This window comes from Bacillus rossius, chromosome 14, assembly GCF_032445375.1.
Source record: "Bacillus rossius redtenbacheri isolate Brsri chromosome 14, Brsri_v3, whole genome shotgun sequence".
Lineage (NCBI taxonomy): Eukaryota > Metazoa > Arthropoda > Insecta > Phasmatodea > Bacillidae > Bacillus > Bacillus rossius.
This window is the reverse complement of record NC_086341.1, coordinates 14039877-14058521: the sequence shown is the minus strand read 5'-3', so window position 1 is coordinate 14058521 and position 18645 is coordinate 14039877. Positions and strand designations below refer to the sequence as shown.

General features: G+C 33.6%; 1 protein-coding gene across 5 annotated transcripts in view; it reads left to right on the top strand.

Moving 5' to 3' along the window:
• LOC134538661 (CDK5 and ABL1 enzyme substrate 2) overlaps nt 1-16311 on the top strand; it is a 34650-nt gene extending 18339 nt beyond the window's left edge. For 2 of the 5 annotated variants that reach the window (XM_063380082.1, XM_063380081.1), the window contains 3 exons: nt 531-741; nt 3905-4216; nt 4658-16311. In XM_063380082.1, coding sequence (XP_063236152.1) covers nt 531-741; nt 3905-4216; nt 4658-4798 — 664 coding nt within the window. In that variant the 3' untranslated portion in view covers nt 4799-16311. The remainder of the gene's footprint in view (nt 1-530; nt 742-3904; nt 4217-4657) is intronic. The other 3 variants (XR_010076188.1, XR_010076190.1, XR_010076189.1) reach the window with 3 other exon arrangements.
• The last annotated feature ends 2334 nt before the right edge of the window (nt 16312-18645 follow it).

Below are 18645 nucleotides of genomic sequence, written 5' to 3'. Positions count from 1 at the left end.
CTAAAGGTGACCCGGGTTTCTTTGTAGGTGGGAAACATGTCTGATGGTACCGTGAGCAGGTTGGATTCCGGAAGGTTTATTATTTTCCCACCCAAGCATTTCCATATTTTCAGCTAATCACCTCTCATCATCTATAATTTGTCTGATGTCAACGAGACATTAAGCATTCATTCACTTATTCTATGGCATTTTTTTTTTTTGTTAAAATTCTACTGCGTGAGTAGGTATTACGAGTTTATTTCACACTTATAACTTATTTAACCAGCTAAATTATTAACCTGTTTGTGAAACCAGCTTTAAAAATCCATAACTGGTTTTAGTACCTGAAACTAAAATCTCATTCTATGATCTTAATCATGAAATTTTTTGTTATTGGGTTGATATTTTATTATTTATGGATTGATTTATTAATGTGTTATGCAAAAAAAATTAAATAATTTTTTTTTTTATCCGAGTTGTTTAAAAATATGGCGTGTTATTTACGATGTATGTACGTCACACTGCACCCTCGTGTGTCGTATTTGCCTCAGGTGTTTCTCGTACGACGCCGCAGGACACCGCTCAGCCACTCACGGAGTGCCTGGCTCGCCCCCTCCCATCTTGGCCGAGGCGAAAGTGCACGATTGGGATGATTTGGGCTCTGGGAGCTACCACACGCTGCCCTACTCCCCCAACTTGCTGGACGATCCGGAGCTGATAGCCGGGAAGCATCGGACACTCCTCACCTTCACTTCTTACATGGTACGCGCTTTGCGAAAGGTACCACAGGGAGATGAAACGTTGTTTCTGTTCTTGCACAGTTTTTTTTTAAGTTTTCAACTACTCATGTGTACACGTACATCATTGCTTGGACGTGCGATTAACATGCTTAAAAAAAATATCTACAGTTTTACTTTTATTTATGTCTGTACTGCTGTGCTAAGCATTATCCTAAACCTAAAACTAGCATGACAAATTCATTTCTAAAAAAAACCCACATATTACCTGAAATTGCTTATTCTGAAACCCAACTGTCCATACACACAAAGGTAAATTTTATTAATGTGTTCGGAAATATGAATAAAAATGACTTTCTATTATTATTAAAACTCTTTTAGGAATTTTAAGGGACTTAAAAATTTTAAACTTATTAACCAATGAAAACTAGGTAAAAGGTTTTAATTGCAAATATAAATATACTATGTAATTTATGAGAATATGTTGGCTTTATCACTTTAAGGAAAGTGATCTTAGGTTTTAAATAGATTTTGAAGAAAGTCTTCGTATTCTAACTATTATCATGGTGTGACTTCCAGAAAATGTATACATGGTTTTTTTTTTCATGTCATTGTCAACTCAAATGTTTATGTACATCACATTTCTATGGACACTATAACTGTCGTAATTAAACGAAAGTCACTTCCAAACTGTACATAAGATAATTCAGTTGAAAATCTCGGTAGAGTTCGTTAATGGGCAAAATCCAATCAAATAGTTAGAAATAGGAAAGATTTTTTTTTAAAAACTACAAGGGGTTCAAAAATTAAGGGTTGGAGGATGAAAAAAATTCATTACTTCGTTAGTAGGATCACTATCAAATCGGTCTAAATTGTTTGTCACCTTATAAATAATATTCAATATTTTTGTGTGAAACTTATTTTGATACAACTAACCATTTCAGCAAATGGTGTAAAAAAAATGGTTTAAATGAAGAAAAAAAAAGTATAACTCCCTTATTATATACACTATATACACTGTTAAAATTTATTGTAATTCTTCTAGATATTTTCTAAAACTTTTGCCTGAAACAATTTCTGATGAAACAAACCTTAGTGCAAGGGGTTGAAAAAACAGAAGTTTAAATAAAGTACAAATTCCTGACTTCTGTACTATGTACACTATCAAATCCGTTCTTATTTATTTCAAACCTTCAAAATATTATCTAAAATAAATTTTTTATAACCAACCATTACTGCAAAAGGTCAAAATAACAAGAGTTGAAGGACAAAATAAAATCATGTTCTTTAGTAGGTATACTATCAAATCCAAAATCATTTACATATTGTAAAATTCTAAACATTATCTAAAACTTTTGGATGATACAATTTTTGATGAGATGAACTATTACTGTAAGGGGTTGAATTAACAGGGATTTTTGATTAGATGAACTATTACTGTAAGGGGTTGAATTAACATTGGTTTTAAATAGAAAAAATAAATAAAAACTCTCTTAATACATACATTATCAATTCTTTCAAACTTATTTTGCACCTTCTAAATATCATCTTGAACATTGATCATAAACAACTTTTTATATGACCATGTATTAGTAGTGCAAGGGATCAAATATAGTGTTTGAAGATCAAAAAAAAATTCATAACTACCTTAGTAGATATACGTAGTGTGAAATTCATTCGAAGTTGTTCAATGATAATTCATTGGATCGAAAACATTAGTAACATTTTGCTGCTTGGGATAAGTTTAGTAAATCATGATTAATTTGGAGAACAATAGTTTGAGAAGATTCTTGAAATTTCCAGAATGTTCCAGAAGATATAGGTACTTCGAAATTTATTTATACCTGTAGGCTTTGTCTAAAGTGATTTTTTCAACTGTACTGTGACCTGTTGCAGTAACATCTTGCATTGAGGTTACTGTGATACTGAACATACCCCATTATCTTAACAGTGTGAAAGACTGTCTTTGTGATATCATTGGCTTGTTAATAACCCATGTTACATCTGGACAGGTTTGTGCAATGCACAAATAAGAAACATGTCTCAAGCTTGAAATTTAGTGGCGTGTTTTACAAGAAATCTGCGTCTAAATATATGATGCAGTGATTGGATGGACACATTTTAAAGTTGTGCCTACTGAGGGTATATAGTATTATGACTATTGTATTGTTGTTGAATATTCTACCAAATATAAATAAATTGACTGTAGCTATTTCGCAAAATAAAAGTTTATTTGTTTCATGCACGAGTAGTGCCACTCTGTGGTACAAAATATTTATGTACTTTTGGTTCATGTTGTGCTGTTTCGTGTAAATTTGTCGTGGACCTCTTATTTTTTTTATTATTAAAAAAAACAGTGTGTGCCATTCTTGGTTGAGTGGAAATGGGTCGAGACTCGAAAACTGAGCAGGGTCAAGCTAGAACTTCTGTTTGATTTTTTGACTCTAGTAAAGTTTTTTGTACTTGGCAGGACAAAGTCTCGACGGTAGTTTTCTTAAACTCGATACATATTTGACATGTGCGACAAGCATTAAAAATGCACTATTTTGCAAGCACTTAAATCTGAAACTTACCATTAACGATTTCCCGCGGCACAGTTTTCTTAACATGCAACTATTTTACATAATTACACCACCCGGAAAATGTACATCACGCTATTGTCATTTTAAAATGCTGGAAAACAACACCGAATGAAAGGACTTAAGGAAAATGTGTGTAACTACTCGAGCTGGTCTCGAATTTCGACTTGACTGAAAAATAATTAAGTTTGGAATCAATTTTAATCAAAGATATTTATTGCTGAACTCGACTTAATTCGACTAGGCTCGAAGATATTATTACTTTACTCTGCTTAACTGGACGTAGTTATGCAAAAAGGAACCAAACCACATGAAACCTATTCTGAATATTTTGAAGTTAAAAGTTGATTATAAATTGTAATTCTCATATTGATAACATAAATTGGGTATAATTTTAATGGTCTAGTATAAATACTGATATAAATAATAGCAACGACGGTACGATCAACCTTGTACTATTTTAATTTATTTTCAAATAAAATATATAACAAAATTGTGGGTTGGTTCCTTTTTGCATAACTACGTCCATACTCGTATCGATTCGAAAGATATTATTACCGGACTTGTTGGTATGTCCGGTGTTGAGAGCCGAGGTGTTGCCCGTTCCAGACGTCGATCATCGACTACGTGCGGCCGTCGGACCTGAAGAAGGAGCTGAACGACAAGTTCCGGGAGCGGTTCCCGCAGGTGAAGCTGACGCTGAGCAAGCTGCGCAGCCTGAAGCGCGAGATGCGCAAGATCGCGAGGTCGGAGAGCGGGCTGGACCTTCTGACGGTGGCCCAGGCGTACGTGTACTTCGAGAAGCTGATCCTGCGCAACCTCATCAACAAGGAGAACCGCAAGCTGTGCGCCGGCGCCTGCCTCCTGCTGTCGGCCAAGCTCAACGACGTCAAAGGGGACTCGCTGAAGGCGCTCATCGAGGTACGCGCTCGGTTCTGCCTCGTCCACTCATGCGGCGTATATGCATCCCATGCCCATGGGGGCCCCAGGGCGGTAGGGCCATTAGGCTAAGAGCGCTGGGTTAGAAAAGAAAAGGGGGGGGGGAATACCTTGCACGGCATAATCATAATCATCCACTCACTCTCCGGTCATTGCATTTTCATGCCATTACTTCTATCTACCTGTGTTCCACCTTATGAGCATTGCATTTTGTGTTCTGTTGGAAATCGTTTTCATCTTATATTGTGCATCTCTTGATAAATCACTTTCAAACCAATGTTCGCTAATTTTTATTGTTCCGAACGTATCTGTTTCGGACCAGTTTATTACATGTTATTTTATTCTAGAAATGCAGCATACAAATTTTGACCTGAGTTTTAAAAAACGAAACCGTATGTGGTCAGCGATGGTGTCGTGTTCCAGCGCACGGAGAGCGTGTTCCGGCTGGACCGGAAGGACATGCTGGCCTCGGAGTTCGCCGTGCTGGTGGCGCTGGAGTTCGGCCTGCACCTGCCCTCGTGGGAGGTGGGGCCCCACTACCAGCGCCTGCTCTACGAGTCCTGACAGGCGGCGGGCGCCCAGCCCCCCCGCTCGCCCCCGGGCCGGGCCGGGCGGCGGGACTCGTGCCGGGGGGTCGTGTAGAGCCCGGTGAGTCCTCCTCCCGCGTCCTTCCCGACGCCGCCGCCGGTGTCGTCGTTCTCAATCACCGGCCACATTGCATCACCTTTGAACATATATACTGTATGAAAGTCGCGAGTCTACGTTTCTCAGGAGCGTATGATGAGCATCTCGGGAACTTCACCGCCTGCAGTGCGCTGCCATAACGCCCTGTATCGTCTCGGGTTGTTATTTACACGTTATAGCGCAGCACTGTCGCCCGCTGACATTCCCCGCACCCCCCCAACCCAACAGCTTAAGGTCGTTCAACGGGAGGGGGAAGGGGTGTTCGAAGAGTTCCGACACTTGTCCGCTAGGGGCCACCGCAAGTCGATGCCCTAGAGATGGTGGCGATTGCGGTGGTGAATCAACCGACTACCTCAAACCGTATTAGAAATTTTAACCTGGGCTGGCGACTTCTATACAGTTTAGTATATATATTCAAAGGCATCACTGAATAAATGAAAAATAAATTTTTATTTATAAGTTTTAAAAACCTAAATTCAAAGCACGTTTATTCAAAAATCGTGCTTCACGCATTCATCAGGCAAACATCATCATATATTTACTAGTAGTTAAATGCTGCCCCAAGTTGATAATTTTTTTTAATAAATTTATTCATACTATTATAAGTAAACATAGCAAGTATTTAAGAAAAATCTTAGTCGCGAACATGTTTTTTTTCCGATGCCTGTTTCCGATGTCTTGGTATCGGCCGAGATCAGAATGTCGGCCGATATCCTATACCAGTGTGCGGTATTGAAACAGCCCTAGTTATTTAATTTTCATGACGTTGCTAATACTTAGGGGAGTTACTTATAAATACAGTAGAACCCTGTTATAATGTTTTTCAAGGGAGCACAAGAAAAAAACATTATAAGCAGGAAAACGTTATAAGCAGGAAATCTCAATTTAACTCTTAACAATGTTCAAGCTTTGTACCAATGGACTCACCAAGCTTCGTAAACAACTTTAATGTTGAAACCAAAGATAGTATACTTGATACATGAATTTTCTGAAACAAGCCAACAATTTTTCAACTTTGTCTTGTTCCCTGGTTAAATTTTGTTTGTCTTTAAAGATACACTGCCACATTTTTTTGTAAAATTGTCTCACGATTCATGATGACAACATTAAGAGTGAGAACGTCTACTCCTTCGCCACCTGAAAATGTTCAATTTTGGGATTCCTACATATGAATGAAAAAAAAAAAAATTATTTGTAAGCAATAGAAAACACTTTTAGTTATGCCCTCGCTCAATGGTTGGCAACTTAAATATCGTAGGACTATGTACGTGCATCTGAATAGCCACTGGAATGGCAAGGAAGAGAAGAGTTGACTAAGGGTGCCAACTGACACGTAACTATGAACATTGTGTACCTTCAGTATATTGCATAAAATTGTATTTTAACAAACTTCATGTATTGTATGGCAGTGATTGTAAACATAAACATACATAAAGGAAACTTTTTATCGTAAGTGTTGGAATAATTTGGTTTTAAAACATTTTTTCCCCACTTATTGAATGTTAGAAAGCAAACATTATAAGCAGGAAATTACAATATTTATGAACGTTATATGCAGGAAATAAATACATTGTCCTTATGGGGGAAATATTGGGACTTTAAAAATATGACATTATAAGCAGGAAAACATTATAAGCAGGAACATTATAACAGGGTTCTACTGTAGACATAATTTTATTGGTTTATTGCTCTATTTCATTTTTAAAATAGAAAATTTTGGGTGTTATTGGATTTTATTTTTAATCATACTGTTTGTTTTGTATGATATTCAGTGCACAAGGTGTTATAGGTAATGTTCATAAATACTTTTTTTTTTTCAACAGAATAAAATCTTTTGATTGTGCTACAAGCCACAGTTTACATTGAAACAGAAATTTAATTGGCAAACACTTTTGTGTTTTAAGTTCACATCAGAAACTGTGGGGTACATAAAGGTGAGAAGAAGTGCATTATTGATTGATCATACGTAAATAACAAAATTCATTAAATTTGGGTTTCAAAGAATATAATTTTGGTGTTCTAAGTAATATTGTTTTGATTTCTGTTTTATTTTACAAACTGGCAAGCTTTTCTTTGTCAAATGATGTATTAAGGTGCGTTTATGGTGTATTGACAGACTTTCAGGTTTATTTAGGTTTTATCAATATACGAATACACCGTAAAATCTTATCCGTACTACCTATAAATATATACCGATAGAATCGTTGCATTTTTGGGTTGGGACAAAAAAAAAATAGCTAGATATTTTCTAAACGTCCAGCTGTAAAAGGTCATGAAAGTGATGATGATTATGTGTGTGATTTTTTACTGCTGCTAGATAATATGTAGTAAAAATTAGTTAAAAAAAAGTTGAGATGAAACACAAAATGTAAGACAGCTGTAGTGATAAATTTACAAAAAACCCTTCAAATAATGGTAATGACACGAAAATGAAATAACTAACACTGCATGTTGGGTATTTTACATTTTTTTTTTTGCTATTGTTTAAATTTTGAGCTGTTGACAAATTTTTGCGATTTTACACTCTACTGGGGCCTAATATTTACTAACAAGGTCATTGACTGGAGGAAACCACAGATTTTTTTCCCATGGCTGTTGTAATTATTACTAGGCCTGTGGGAATACTAGCTTATTGATGCAAAACGAATATCAAATCAAATTTTTAAAAATATTTGTGAAGTAGAATCAAATTGTGAATAGGTATATCGGCAAAGCTGTATTGCACTTACTGTACAAAATACAAGATTGAAGTAAAAAAAAAAAAAAAAAAATTGTTTTACGTTAGTAATGATGAACTGATTAAGTGATTAACCAACTGTGCCCTATATTTATATCATCATTCAGTAAAAATTATGAAATAACCTTGCCTGATATTAATATTGAGCATTTGTAAAAGCAAATGAAGTGCCTTATTTCGATTTTTTTTTTTTTAAGTAGTAATCAACTTTATTCAAGCAACACATGTTCACAAAAAAAAAAAAAAAACTAAATATTTTCATGAGCGAATGTTAGGCTTCCGACTTCCGATGTTTTAAAGTTTTGCAACAAATCCGAAGTTTTGCATCACAACCGAAGCTTAAAATAAAATGAATAGCAAGTATCCTGGCTAAGTCAAATTGAATATTAAAAAGAGCTTTGACTGATTCGCTTAGTCGAAGCTTCGCGCAGGCCTAATTATCATGCCAGTCCATGAATGTTGATGCCAAGTGCCCACATACAGGTCCTATGCCATGCGTTCGAACCATAAAGTACGGGGAAAAAGCTGCACTGGAACTGCGGCATAATATTTGAAAAACTAAGACCAAAGGTGGTGGACTTGATCCGTTTAGCTTTTTATGTTTGCAAATTGCTGTTTGTCAAAAAAAATTTCTTTCGTCTGTTAATGGGCATTTAACAAATATAAATTAATTAATTAATTACTGGTGCACCACCGTTAAGTCTCGGCTCTGCCCTCCTTGTATTAATATTTCGAGGGGGAAAAAAAGACTATGGAAGTAAAGTTAGATGCTTGCTCGGCTGTAAAAAAACATAGAACATAAAATTATAGTGAGTGAAGTTACGCTAACAGTCTGGCAAATTTTAGTTACGAATATTTTTCTGATGTTTTACAGATGTTTGAGTTGTCTAGTGGAAATGTCAACAGCAAAAATACCCATGTAGCAATGCTCGTACAGTTAAAATGCAATACAGTACATACTTGGAGGAAAAGACTGATCTGAAATTTCAGATATTAGAATATTTTCCTCGAGCATGGGCAGTTATATTTTCGTTTTATATTGCAAGTTACTGTATAATCCAGCTTGTCCAAATTTGTTGGATTTTTTGTAATTTATATTAATTTTATTTTTAAAAAAATGTAGTAAAATTTTCTGCAATAATGAAACAAATAATCATGTGGATTTTTTTATTACATTAATAATTTTGTGGCCTCTTATATGCAGATTGTTTATTACAGTCACTCCTACTATTGTGTTTTTTTTTATTGACATTGCCATTTTGCAATAATGTTGTAGTAGTTGGGGTTTTTTAATAATTTTATTTTTAAACTCCTGGTAACCTATCTTTAGTACTTTAAACTTTGTATTTGTTCATTTTAACTGTTTGTTATGTCTTTAGAAAATATTTTATTTACATTTTTAAGAAGTTCTGTATTGCTGGACTAACTTCTACATACTTTATTTTTGTACTTAAGTATACTCTAGGCAAAGTAATCTAGTTAAATATAAACAAAGAATTATAACATACAATATTTACTTGAATATATGATGCACTTTTTTCTCTCTTAAAAAAAAATTACTTACAAGTAGGACATTTCCATTCAAGTAGGTAAAAAATTTCTTGCCAAAATTTGAAGGTTAAGCTGCATTTATTCAGTGGCTTCATTTGATTTGAGGTGGTTGTCGGTTTTTATTTATTGTACCGCATCCTGAATTACACCTTCGATGAAGACCTGGTACATTTTGGATGTTCCTCACATGTTGATGGGACTTCACACTTAGGGTTGGAAGTCAGTTGTGTGGTTGTTAAACGTCCCGTGCATGATTAACTAAAAATCATGGACAATCCGTTTAGCATTGTGGTATGTTGGGGGTCTTTCATGGATGATCATTTTCCTCGTTGCATCCCATGTAGTCACAAACAAGTGTTTTGGTGCATCCTATAATCTGGGAAATCCCATAAACTTCAGCCTGTGCGTATAACCAATTAACGTTTGGCCGGCCACATTTCGTTAGTGTTTATTACTTTACTGCACAAACTGTGAGTCCTTCAGAAGTTCTGTTTTGTAAATAACTTTTTTGTGAAGAGCAAAGAAAAAGACAAATAAGTGTTAAGAAGCAGAACTTTTTCATACCTTGTGCCCTATTATAATAATGAGGGTACATTTCTGCTTGCGGGATTTAGCAGAAAGAAGTGTATTTTCATTGTATTTTATTTTTACATTTTTAAATTTTTACCTTTTTTTATTAACAAATTTATTTTCTTTTAGTTTTTTTTTAGATGTTTCTTAAAAGTTTGGTAGCTGATGTTCTTCTTTTTTATCCTTTGAATTTTACATAGTTTGTTTGAAATGCAGGCCTTAAATTCAAGTTTTAAAAGCTTTACATTGAAATCCATTTAAGAAGCCACTTAAATTAGACTACTTAGTAAGTTTAAAACATTTTTAACTTGACCCTGTATCATAATGCAATTTAAAATTTTAAAAATAAAAGACATCCTGGTAATAATTCAGGATATTGTAAATTGTTCATACAATATAAGACAGCTCTCAAAGATGTTGAGTTCCAGTTGCTACTTTGCACTTGAAAGAAGTACTACTCACCAGAATACATAAGCTCAATGTTCACAGAGGACAAAATTATTGCATGTCACCATTATTATATAATTTATTATTATAAATGAAATAGCACATAAGTACATCTGGAACACATTACGAGTGTGTTGGTTCAAGTATATAGGTAAAAATGTTGTATGTTCCAAACATATCTACAGTTTTGATTAGGCGTAGTGAAAATAAAGTTCAGTACTTACTCATATAGAATACATTGGAATATAAGCAGTTTTAATATATTTCAACCTAAGCTGTACCAAAAAATTACATCATATATTTAGGTAATATTTATTTAGTAATTGATAAACACTAAGAAAAATAATATGCTGTCAATGAAATGGTTTGAGATGTGCCAATTCCAATTTGAACTGCCAATCCAGTAACTTACCAGTTCCATTTAAGTTTAATTTGTGATTCCAATTTACGGCTGCAACGTATTAATATAATTCCAAATTGGTAGAGTTAGTAAATTAGTTTTTTTTGATGCAATAGACATTGTCACACGTTGAAGTTCATCAAAGTCGAAACAGAAATGGACATTTGTTCCCCTGTAATGCTCACACCTTTGTCATTATTACATGATTTTTTTTTCTGAAAGTGATGGATCAAGTTTAGAATTTATGGTGTACAGTGAAGTACATCCCTTGTATATGGCGAGGTAGTAATGCGGCATGATGTGCAAGTCATCTTGTAGGCTATGTCATTACATTGCAAAATCATAATCTAAAGACATAAATGTTAAAATTTTTTAGGTTTCCTACGAGTTTCCAGTTCACTGACTAAGAACAGTTTCGAATTTTTAGCAGATATATTAGGCACACTACTATAACCTGTCTCGTCCTTAGATTGCAGTGTACGCTTTAATGGGCATTTACTTTCTCTTCCCAATGCACAATTTATGGTGTTAGCACTGTCTTTGTTTCAGTGTGCTCTGTTGTCTGATATTCCCAAAGAGCACACAATTGAAAAACATTTTTAATGTACTTAAAAGTATTTTTTTCATAGGAAAATTTGTAATGAGAATTTTGGAAATAAATGTATTTCATCAAGAGTATCATCTGATAATATTCAAATCTTACTTCTAAGGAAACGTAACTGAAAGATGTCATCTTGTTTTCAAACCTTTTTGACATAATATTTTTTTTAAATCTTTTAATACTAAAATTTCTGGATTTTTTCGACCATAGCACATGATTAATGGAATGCCTTGTTATTAATAGTGATGAACTGCTACAAACAGTTACTTCTCTGAAATAATATTTGGTGTTTAGAATCAATATTGTTTTCTTTCAGAATGTATACAACTAATAATACTATAAAAAGACATTATTTTATGGTCCTAAGAAAAATCAACAAAGAGTAAAATTAAAAATATACTAAAACCTATTATGATTAGTGTAGACTTTTGATATTCCAGAATCCGCATAACACCGAAATGAAAGTTAATACACCATAATACCACCAAAATGCAGATTATATCATGTATTAAGCAGCATTTAACCAAAACTTAATTTAGTTACAAAAATAGTAATCTTTAATGTTTGAAATTCATAAAATGTCATTATTTCCAAACAAAAATTGTATCAAAGTACATAGATTAGAAAAATTAACTTTTTTTTTGTGCATCTTATAATGAATCACTAAACCACAAATGCTTGCCATTTTATTTTTACTGGTCTGAATGTATCTCTTTCAGACCAATATATTTTTAAATACTTCATCGTAAAAATGCAGCATACAAATAATCTATTTTGGTGAAGTGAGTATTACAAAACATTATTTATAAAAATAAAAACAATAACACTGAAATATTCTGCTTTGAAAACGTAATTGGACTAAAAATAAAACCAGAAAATTTTGTCTTCATTTCCTATGTCTGGTGAGGGTGTTCATCCTTATGTTCCTGCTGAACAATATTTGCAGCCAAACACCATATTGCAGACGTATTTGCTCTGTAACTTAATCGATCAAGGGATGTACCGTTCTTTGATCCGGCATTTTCAGTAATGCCGGATTATTGGAAGTTTACTGTATTAATATTATGTAAAATAAGAATTATAACTTGTTAATAAACCGGGTAGAGCTTTCTGGCACCAGTAAGCCCCATTTACTCTGTAATGCAATCCAAGCATCAGACAGACTATAGTAATGATATTGTTGACAAGTTAAAGATAGATTTAGTTTATGAGTTTTATCAGCATAAAGTTTGTCTAAAAAAAAGTTTTGCCGCCTAGCAGAATCTTGGAGATCTGACGTTGAAGCCGTTGCACGTTTGAGCGTTGACTGTGTTTGAACCTGTCACACTCTTTACTTGGCACTGATTGGTGTGCTGGAATGTAGTGGTTTCTTATTGGTTTACTCGTTAACTGGTTTTGATATCACAAGTGATCTGTGTCAACATTATGGAGGTAAACAGAGTATTTTGTGGTAAACAGTAGTTTTCATATACTATGTACTGAATTATTTTGATAGTACATATATTATTTTCTTTGGTTCCTCTTACAAACCTAGGGTAGTATTAAGTTAGGGTCATTTGTGCTATTTTATATATTGTAAATAAAACCTTTAAGGAATTTTTTTTTGCCACATACTTAAATGTTTGTAGAATAAAATGCCAGTATTTATTCCAAATATCTTTTATGTAACTTAAGGACCAATTTTTTTTTGTATGGCAATGAAATTAGTTTTTAATTTGCAAATTCGATGTACTTACAGGTAGCCTCACTGAAGTAGGCATGTGATAAGATGATTGTGCGTTGCCGTAGCATTTGTCCCTTTGAGAAGTGTACAACATCCTACTCTGTGATACGCCGAGCATATTGTGGAGAAGAAAAATGGGTCAACACGGGTGAGTTGGGAGGAGGTTGATTTTCTTGTAGCGTTCTCCCTGTGCGAAGGCCTTCGAGCTCCCAGAAGCCGGTACAGTTAATGAAGCGAAGTAGAGAAGGAATGGAATCACTTTTCGGGGGGAAATAGTTCAGCAAGAAACCTCCAAGAACTCGCAGCATTGTCAGGTTTGTTCTGTCCTTCGTAATATTTTAGTATTTAACCATGTTGTCACTATAAATATTCCTCATTTACAGAATATGTTACGCAAAAGTCTAATAATGAATTCTACACGTTATAGTAGCTACAATGACAGTCTGTGTAGAAAAGGCAGCTTATTTGTAAAACTCGTGGCATTATCCTACCTACATTATGAATCACCTCAATAGTAGTTGTAAGTTGACTGACTTTTTATGATTTGAGGTACACTTCTTTATTGCAGCAATTTTGATCTCCTCAGTAGTGTTTTGTTAAGACCTAATCCAAACTAATTTTGTATTAAATGTCAAGGGCACTCCAGGAAAATGGTTATGACAGATTTATATATATATATTCATTCAGTACTTAATAGTATTTGTGTACAGTTCACTATGTATGATACCATTATTTAATCTGTACATGCTAAAGTTAAATAATAATAAGAGTTCTGAAAAGAGATAAGTGTACGTAATAATGTCCCATCTAAATATGCAATTTCTAAGCAATATATATGCAAAGCTCTACATTCGGTTACATTTTTAAATTAATAATTTAGTTGTTTTTACTTTAGATGATACCTGGTATTTCTAATGTATTGTATTACAAAGTCGTATATCTGGTGTATTGGTATTCTTTAGAAGGTTTACATAAGTTTCTGTGGTTTTGTGGGGTGGCTACCTTTGGCTACTTTCAATATTCTTTGATAGCCACTGCTGTAGAGAATTGTAAAGTTGGACATTGTGTTTGTTTAAAATGTTTGTGCTCTGTGAGAATTCCTTTTGTAAAAATGGAATTGAATTTATGTGTAACTGTTTATTAGTGTCAGCTATCCTTCCTTGTGACTTAATTTCAAAGTACTTGATTTTTTTTAGTACTTACTTTAAGTAGATCTCTAAAGTCCCTGCCAGAAGTTGTATTTCTAATTCACTTTTAATATTCTTAGCACTAAATGTGGAATTGTGAGTCTGTTGGTGGGCCTCAATGGAAGAGTTCACACTGCAGGTTAAAATTAAAAGATGTGAAGATGAACTCTGAATTTTTCTTGCAAATAGTGATTGTGGATGCTGTAGGTAAAAGTTATTTTGAAAATACTTCTCTAGTGTTATCAGAAAGACCTCTCCATTTTATCAGCATACTAAAACTTTTTCATTTGACTTTGCCTTTTTATTTGTTAAACTAAACATTCTTTTTGATGCTGTGCATTTTTACAAAGCATTTGCACTAGTAATGTTTAAGTGTTTGTATTGTGTGTACTAGCAATGTTTATAGCATAATTTATTCTAATAATATTATTCCTCCAAAAATGTTGGGAATTTTTTTCATAGCAATATAATTATTTTATTGTGTGAAATTTGACTTAGTATGTTAAAATGAAAATGTTTACTGTACTGTTGTGATGGTTATTGTGTGCGAAGTTGTTATTGCCGTACTGACTGACTTAGGTACCTGTTTCAATTAAAAAGATTGCCATCTGTAACGTTTTGTTTGGTGTTTGTCATGCTGTTGTAAGGCATTTTATTGACGTGTTTTTAGTAGCAGGTTTGTATGCAGCAAAGAAAGATCATGAATTGTACAATGTAATTGGAATCATGGTTGTGGTTTTTATAATTGGGCAAGTACAAATATTTCTAGTCTGCCGAAATTGGTTTCAGTGAAACTGCATTTGATATGAAGAACACATTATCAAAATATTAATGTTTTGATGGGTTTTATTATGATTGTAAACAGGTGCTTTTTAAGACACAATAAATTTGTGCACTTAACAAGATCATTTGTTTTTACTGTCTAAAACATCACTTAAAAAGTGTTTGCTGTGCAACTGTAAAACATACAGTGGAACCCATTTGTTTTCACTTCTCAAGAGCCAGAAAAAAATTATGTAAACGAAAATTGGATGACAATTGGCAATAGTGATCTATGTGCAAGAATTGGAAACTGAGATATTTTAATAGCAATATTTTATAATGCCTAATGTCCCATCAGTTTTGGAAAAAAAGTACCTATCATTGAAAGTTTAAAATGAAAGTGTTAGCAATAATTTATCATCTACTTTTGTGAATTTGACACTTGAATCACTATTGCTAATCACCATTCAAATGATACCGCATTAGTAATGTGTAACTGCAAAAAGTGATGTAAAGTGCAGGTAAGTATTAAATCTAGTAATGCGAAATTTTTTTTTATTGAATTTTGGCTATAAATAACATTTGCACCCTCATGCCATCTCTGTCCATACCACAATGAAGGTATATTATTTATTTTTTTAATGTCTGTGGGTACAAAAAAAGGTTTTTGTGGAATAAGTATATTTTTCGATCAACTTGATATAAATCTTGCTCAGCAATAAGCTAGTTTTGTCTTTTAAAATGTAAATTTCACTGTCACCAGTCAGAATGATGATGGGATTGTTTGCCCATACATATTGCTAAATACTAAACTCATTTTGGCAATTTTTTTTGTATTACGTATGTTAATAAACTCCTTTGAAATGAAGTAATTAAACATACCTCGTTGAGTAGCGTGAGGTTTTTTCTATCCTCCAATTGCTTTGTTTTCATCTCAGCTTTAGTACATGCTTATCTCGTTGTTTTCATCTTAGATTAACCACATTATAGTGCAGGAAAAAACTTCTAGTGAGCTGGAGTCCATAGTTCAGTGGAAACGCGTTGCTTGCAACGAATTGGCAGAGCCAAATAGTTTGTGGAGCTCTATGCACCAAATTGAACCGTCATCGTAATGCTAGTGCGTGTATATATGTATTGCTCGCGAAGCGCTACATGGTCATTATATTTTGAACGGGTATGTAGTCTGCGAAAATACTAGTTTTTTGATGTGAAGTGAATATCAAATCAAATGTTTCAAACATTTGCAAAGTAAAATCTAATTGTGAATATTGTTCTCGGCAAAACTGTGTTACACTTATTGTATAAAATATTGGATTGAAGTATAAAAAAAAATAGTTTAAAGTTTGAACTGATAAAGTGATTAACTAAATGAGCCTTAAATATAACACGATTTAATAAAAATTAAAAAATGACACTGCATGATATTAATATTGAGAATTTATAAAAGCAAATGGTGTGCCAACTTTTGATTTTTTTTTTTTAAGTATCCAATCTTAATTCATGTGGAACGTATGCAACACAAATAAAACTAAATAATTTTATAAACGAATGTTAGGCTTCCGATGTTTTAAAGTTTTGCAACAAATGCGAAGATTCGCATAACATGCGAAGCTTTGTATAACTGAAGCTTCAAATTAAGCAATTAGCACATTTTCTGGTGAAGTCATATCGAATATCAAAAAGAGCTAGAATGATTCGCTTAGTCGAAGCTTTGCACAGGCCGACAGGTATAACATTCAAAGAAATATGCCAACCCCCAAGGAGATTTTTCGAACTTCTTTGGTTACGCTTTACTGATAAGTTTTTCCTTCCCCAACTTATTACTTTCATCCTGCTTACCTCTCAGCTCCTAACTCCTGCACTACATCTTACAAGACATTTGGCCCACAATATAACAACTTGAGCTAAATCTAACTAGAGACTGAGAGTTCAGATGAAAGTAGCACCTTAGTCTTGCATGAGAGTAAGGAATTCTGGATCAGATAACAAATAAACCATAAAAAGTAGGTATGGTCCAGTCAAATGCCATCAATTTGATGTTCAAGGAAAAACATTCTAAGAAAAACATTAGAGTAACTAAAAAGTAAATTTAAAAAATTCAACACTGATAACCTCTTATTTTTACTAGGTCAATTTTTATCTTCATATCTATCCCTTACCATTCTCCAGAATATATTATACTTTTAACATGTAATACCTATATAAATAAATTTACAATTATATAATAATTCTGGAAACTTAGTATGTGAAACAAACATTAAAAGGGTTGCATGTTTCAACACCATAGTTAATATTTTTAATTAATTTATTTGATTTTCAATCCTTGAGATCTAGATTCAGATTCAAAGGGCATATTCAAGGTACGCTATTTCTCATGTATGTGACAGGGTTTTTATAGCTGGACTAACTGCTTGCAAACTGCTCGCGGAAAACTCCTTCCTGTCAGTTTTTTTCTGACAAACGCAAAGAAATCCTTGCTTCACATTGGGACAACGTCATGTTTGGTTCGTTGGTATTCTTGCTGCTCACAAACTTCTTGGCTCTATTTTATCTTTTGCCTATTGATTTTGCTCCACAGATTTTTATTTTGTAATGGAGTGGTCAGGAGAAAATTCACTAAACCTCAATTAATATTTATGAAACCAAGGTTTTACTCAGGGATCCTAAACATAAGGCTTGTATGATGAAGATTGGCATGAATGATACTGAAATGACTAGGTCTGTGGACACCTAATTTTCCTCATGTAAAGACATTTGAACTCATGAACCAATGGTTGACAAATGACTGTTGGTGGTATGTGGCTAGTTTGTTTATGTCCTACGGATCGCTGGAAGTTTGTTGTGATAATAAATTCAACGAACGGTTCACGTGCGGCTTACGAACGGTTTGGCTCACAAATGTATACACACCTTTAGAGTCTTGAGGAGTATGAAAATTCTGAAAATTTTTTGGGAATCTGTGAGGTACACATTTAGAGTACTTACTAAGTATCTTGCCCAAAGTAAATTCATGGATGACAGGTAAAATATTACACAAAACAGTAAGTTACAAAACTTGGTAAAGTCTCTCATAAACTTTAGTACTCCATCTTTCATTATTTGTGGGTGAATTGTAGTACTGTTTGTAAAAACAGTAAGTTACAAAACTTGGTAAAGTCTCTCATAAACTTTAGTACTCCGTCTTTCATAGTAGCATTTCGCCCCCCTCCTTTTCCCAGAATAAATGTTTGGTCGTAGTAGTATTTTTCTCCACCAGTAGTTACAAACGTTGCATTGGTGATCACATTGATTAGAAAATCAAATTTATGATTGTCAATATACTGTAAAATCATTGCAAATTCCTAGATAGTATTTTATTTAAATTGTACTACATCTACTGTCAGAGTAGTATTTAATACATACTACGTCATCAAATTCTTGGAATGGTATATTTAATATTTTGGTTCGGAAACTCATTAAATAGCACAATTTTGCATCTAAAATTCCAAATTTTTCCGGAGGAGGGACCCCGGACCCCCCGCTCTATGACTGAGGTAAGTGTGATACATCTGTTCCCCCCCCCCCCCCCCCCACTAATGAAAACATTCTTATGTCCCTGGAACGTTATAAATAATTAATATGTATTACAAATTTTTCAATGTAATGAACGTGGTTCAGTGTGTTTGATGTTTTCGAAATAATAAAATTGATTATTACTTTACATTATTTTAATAATATTTACATTCAGAATAAATTATTATACTTATGTA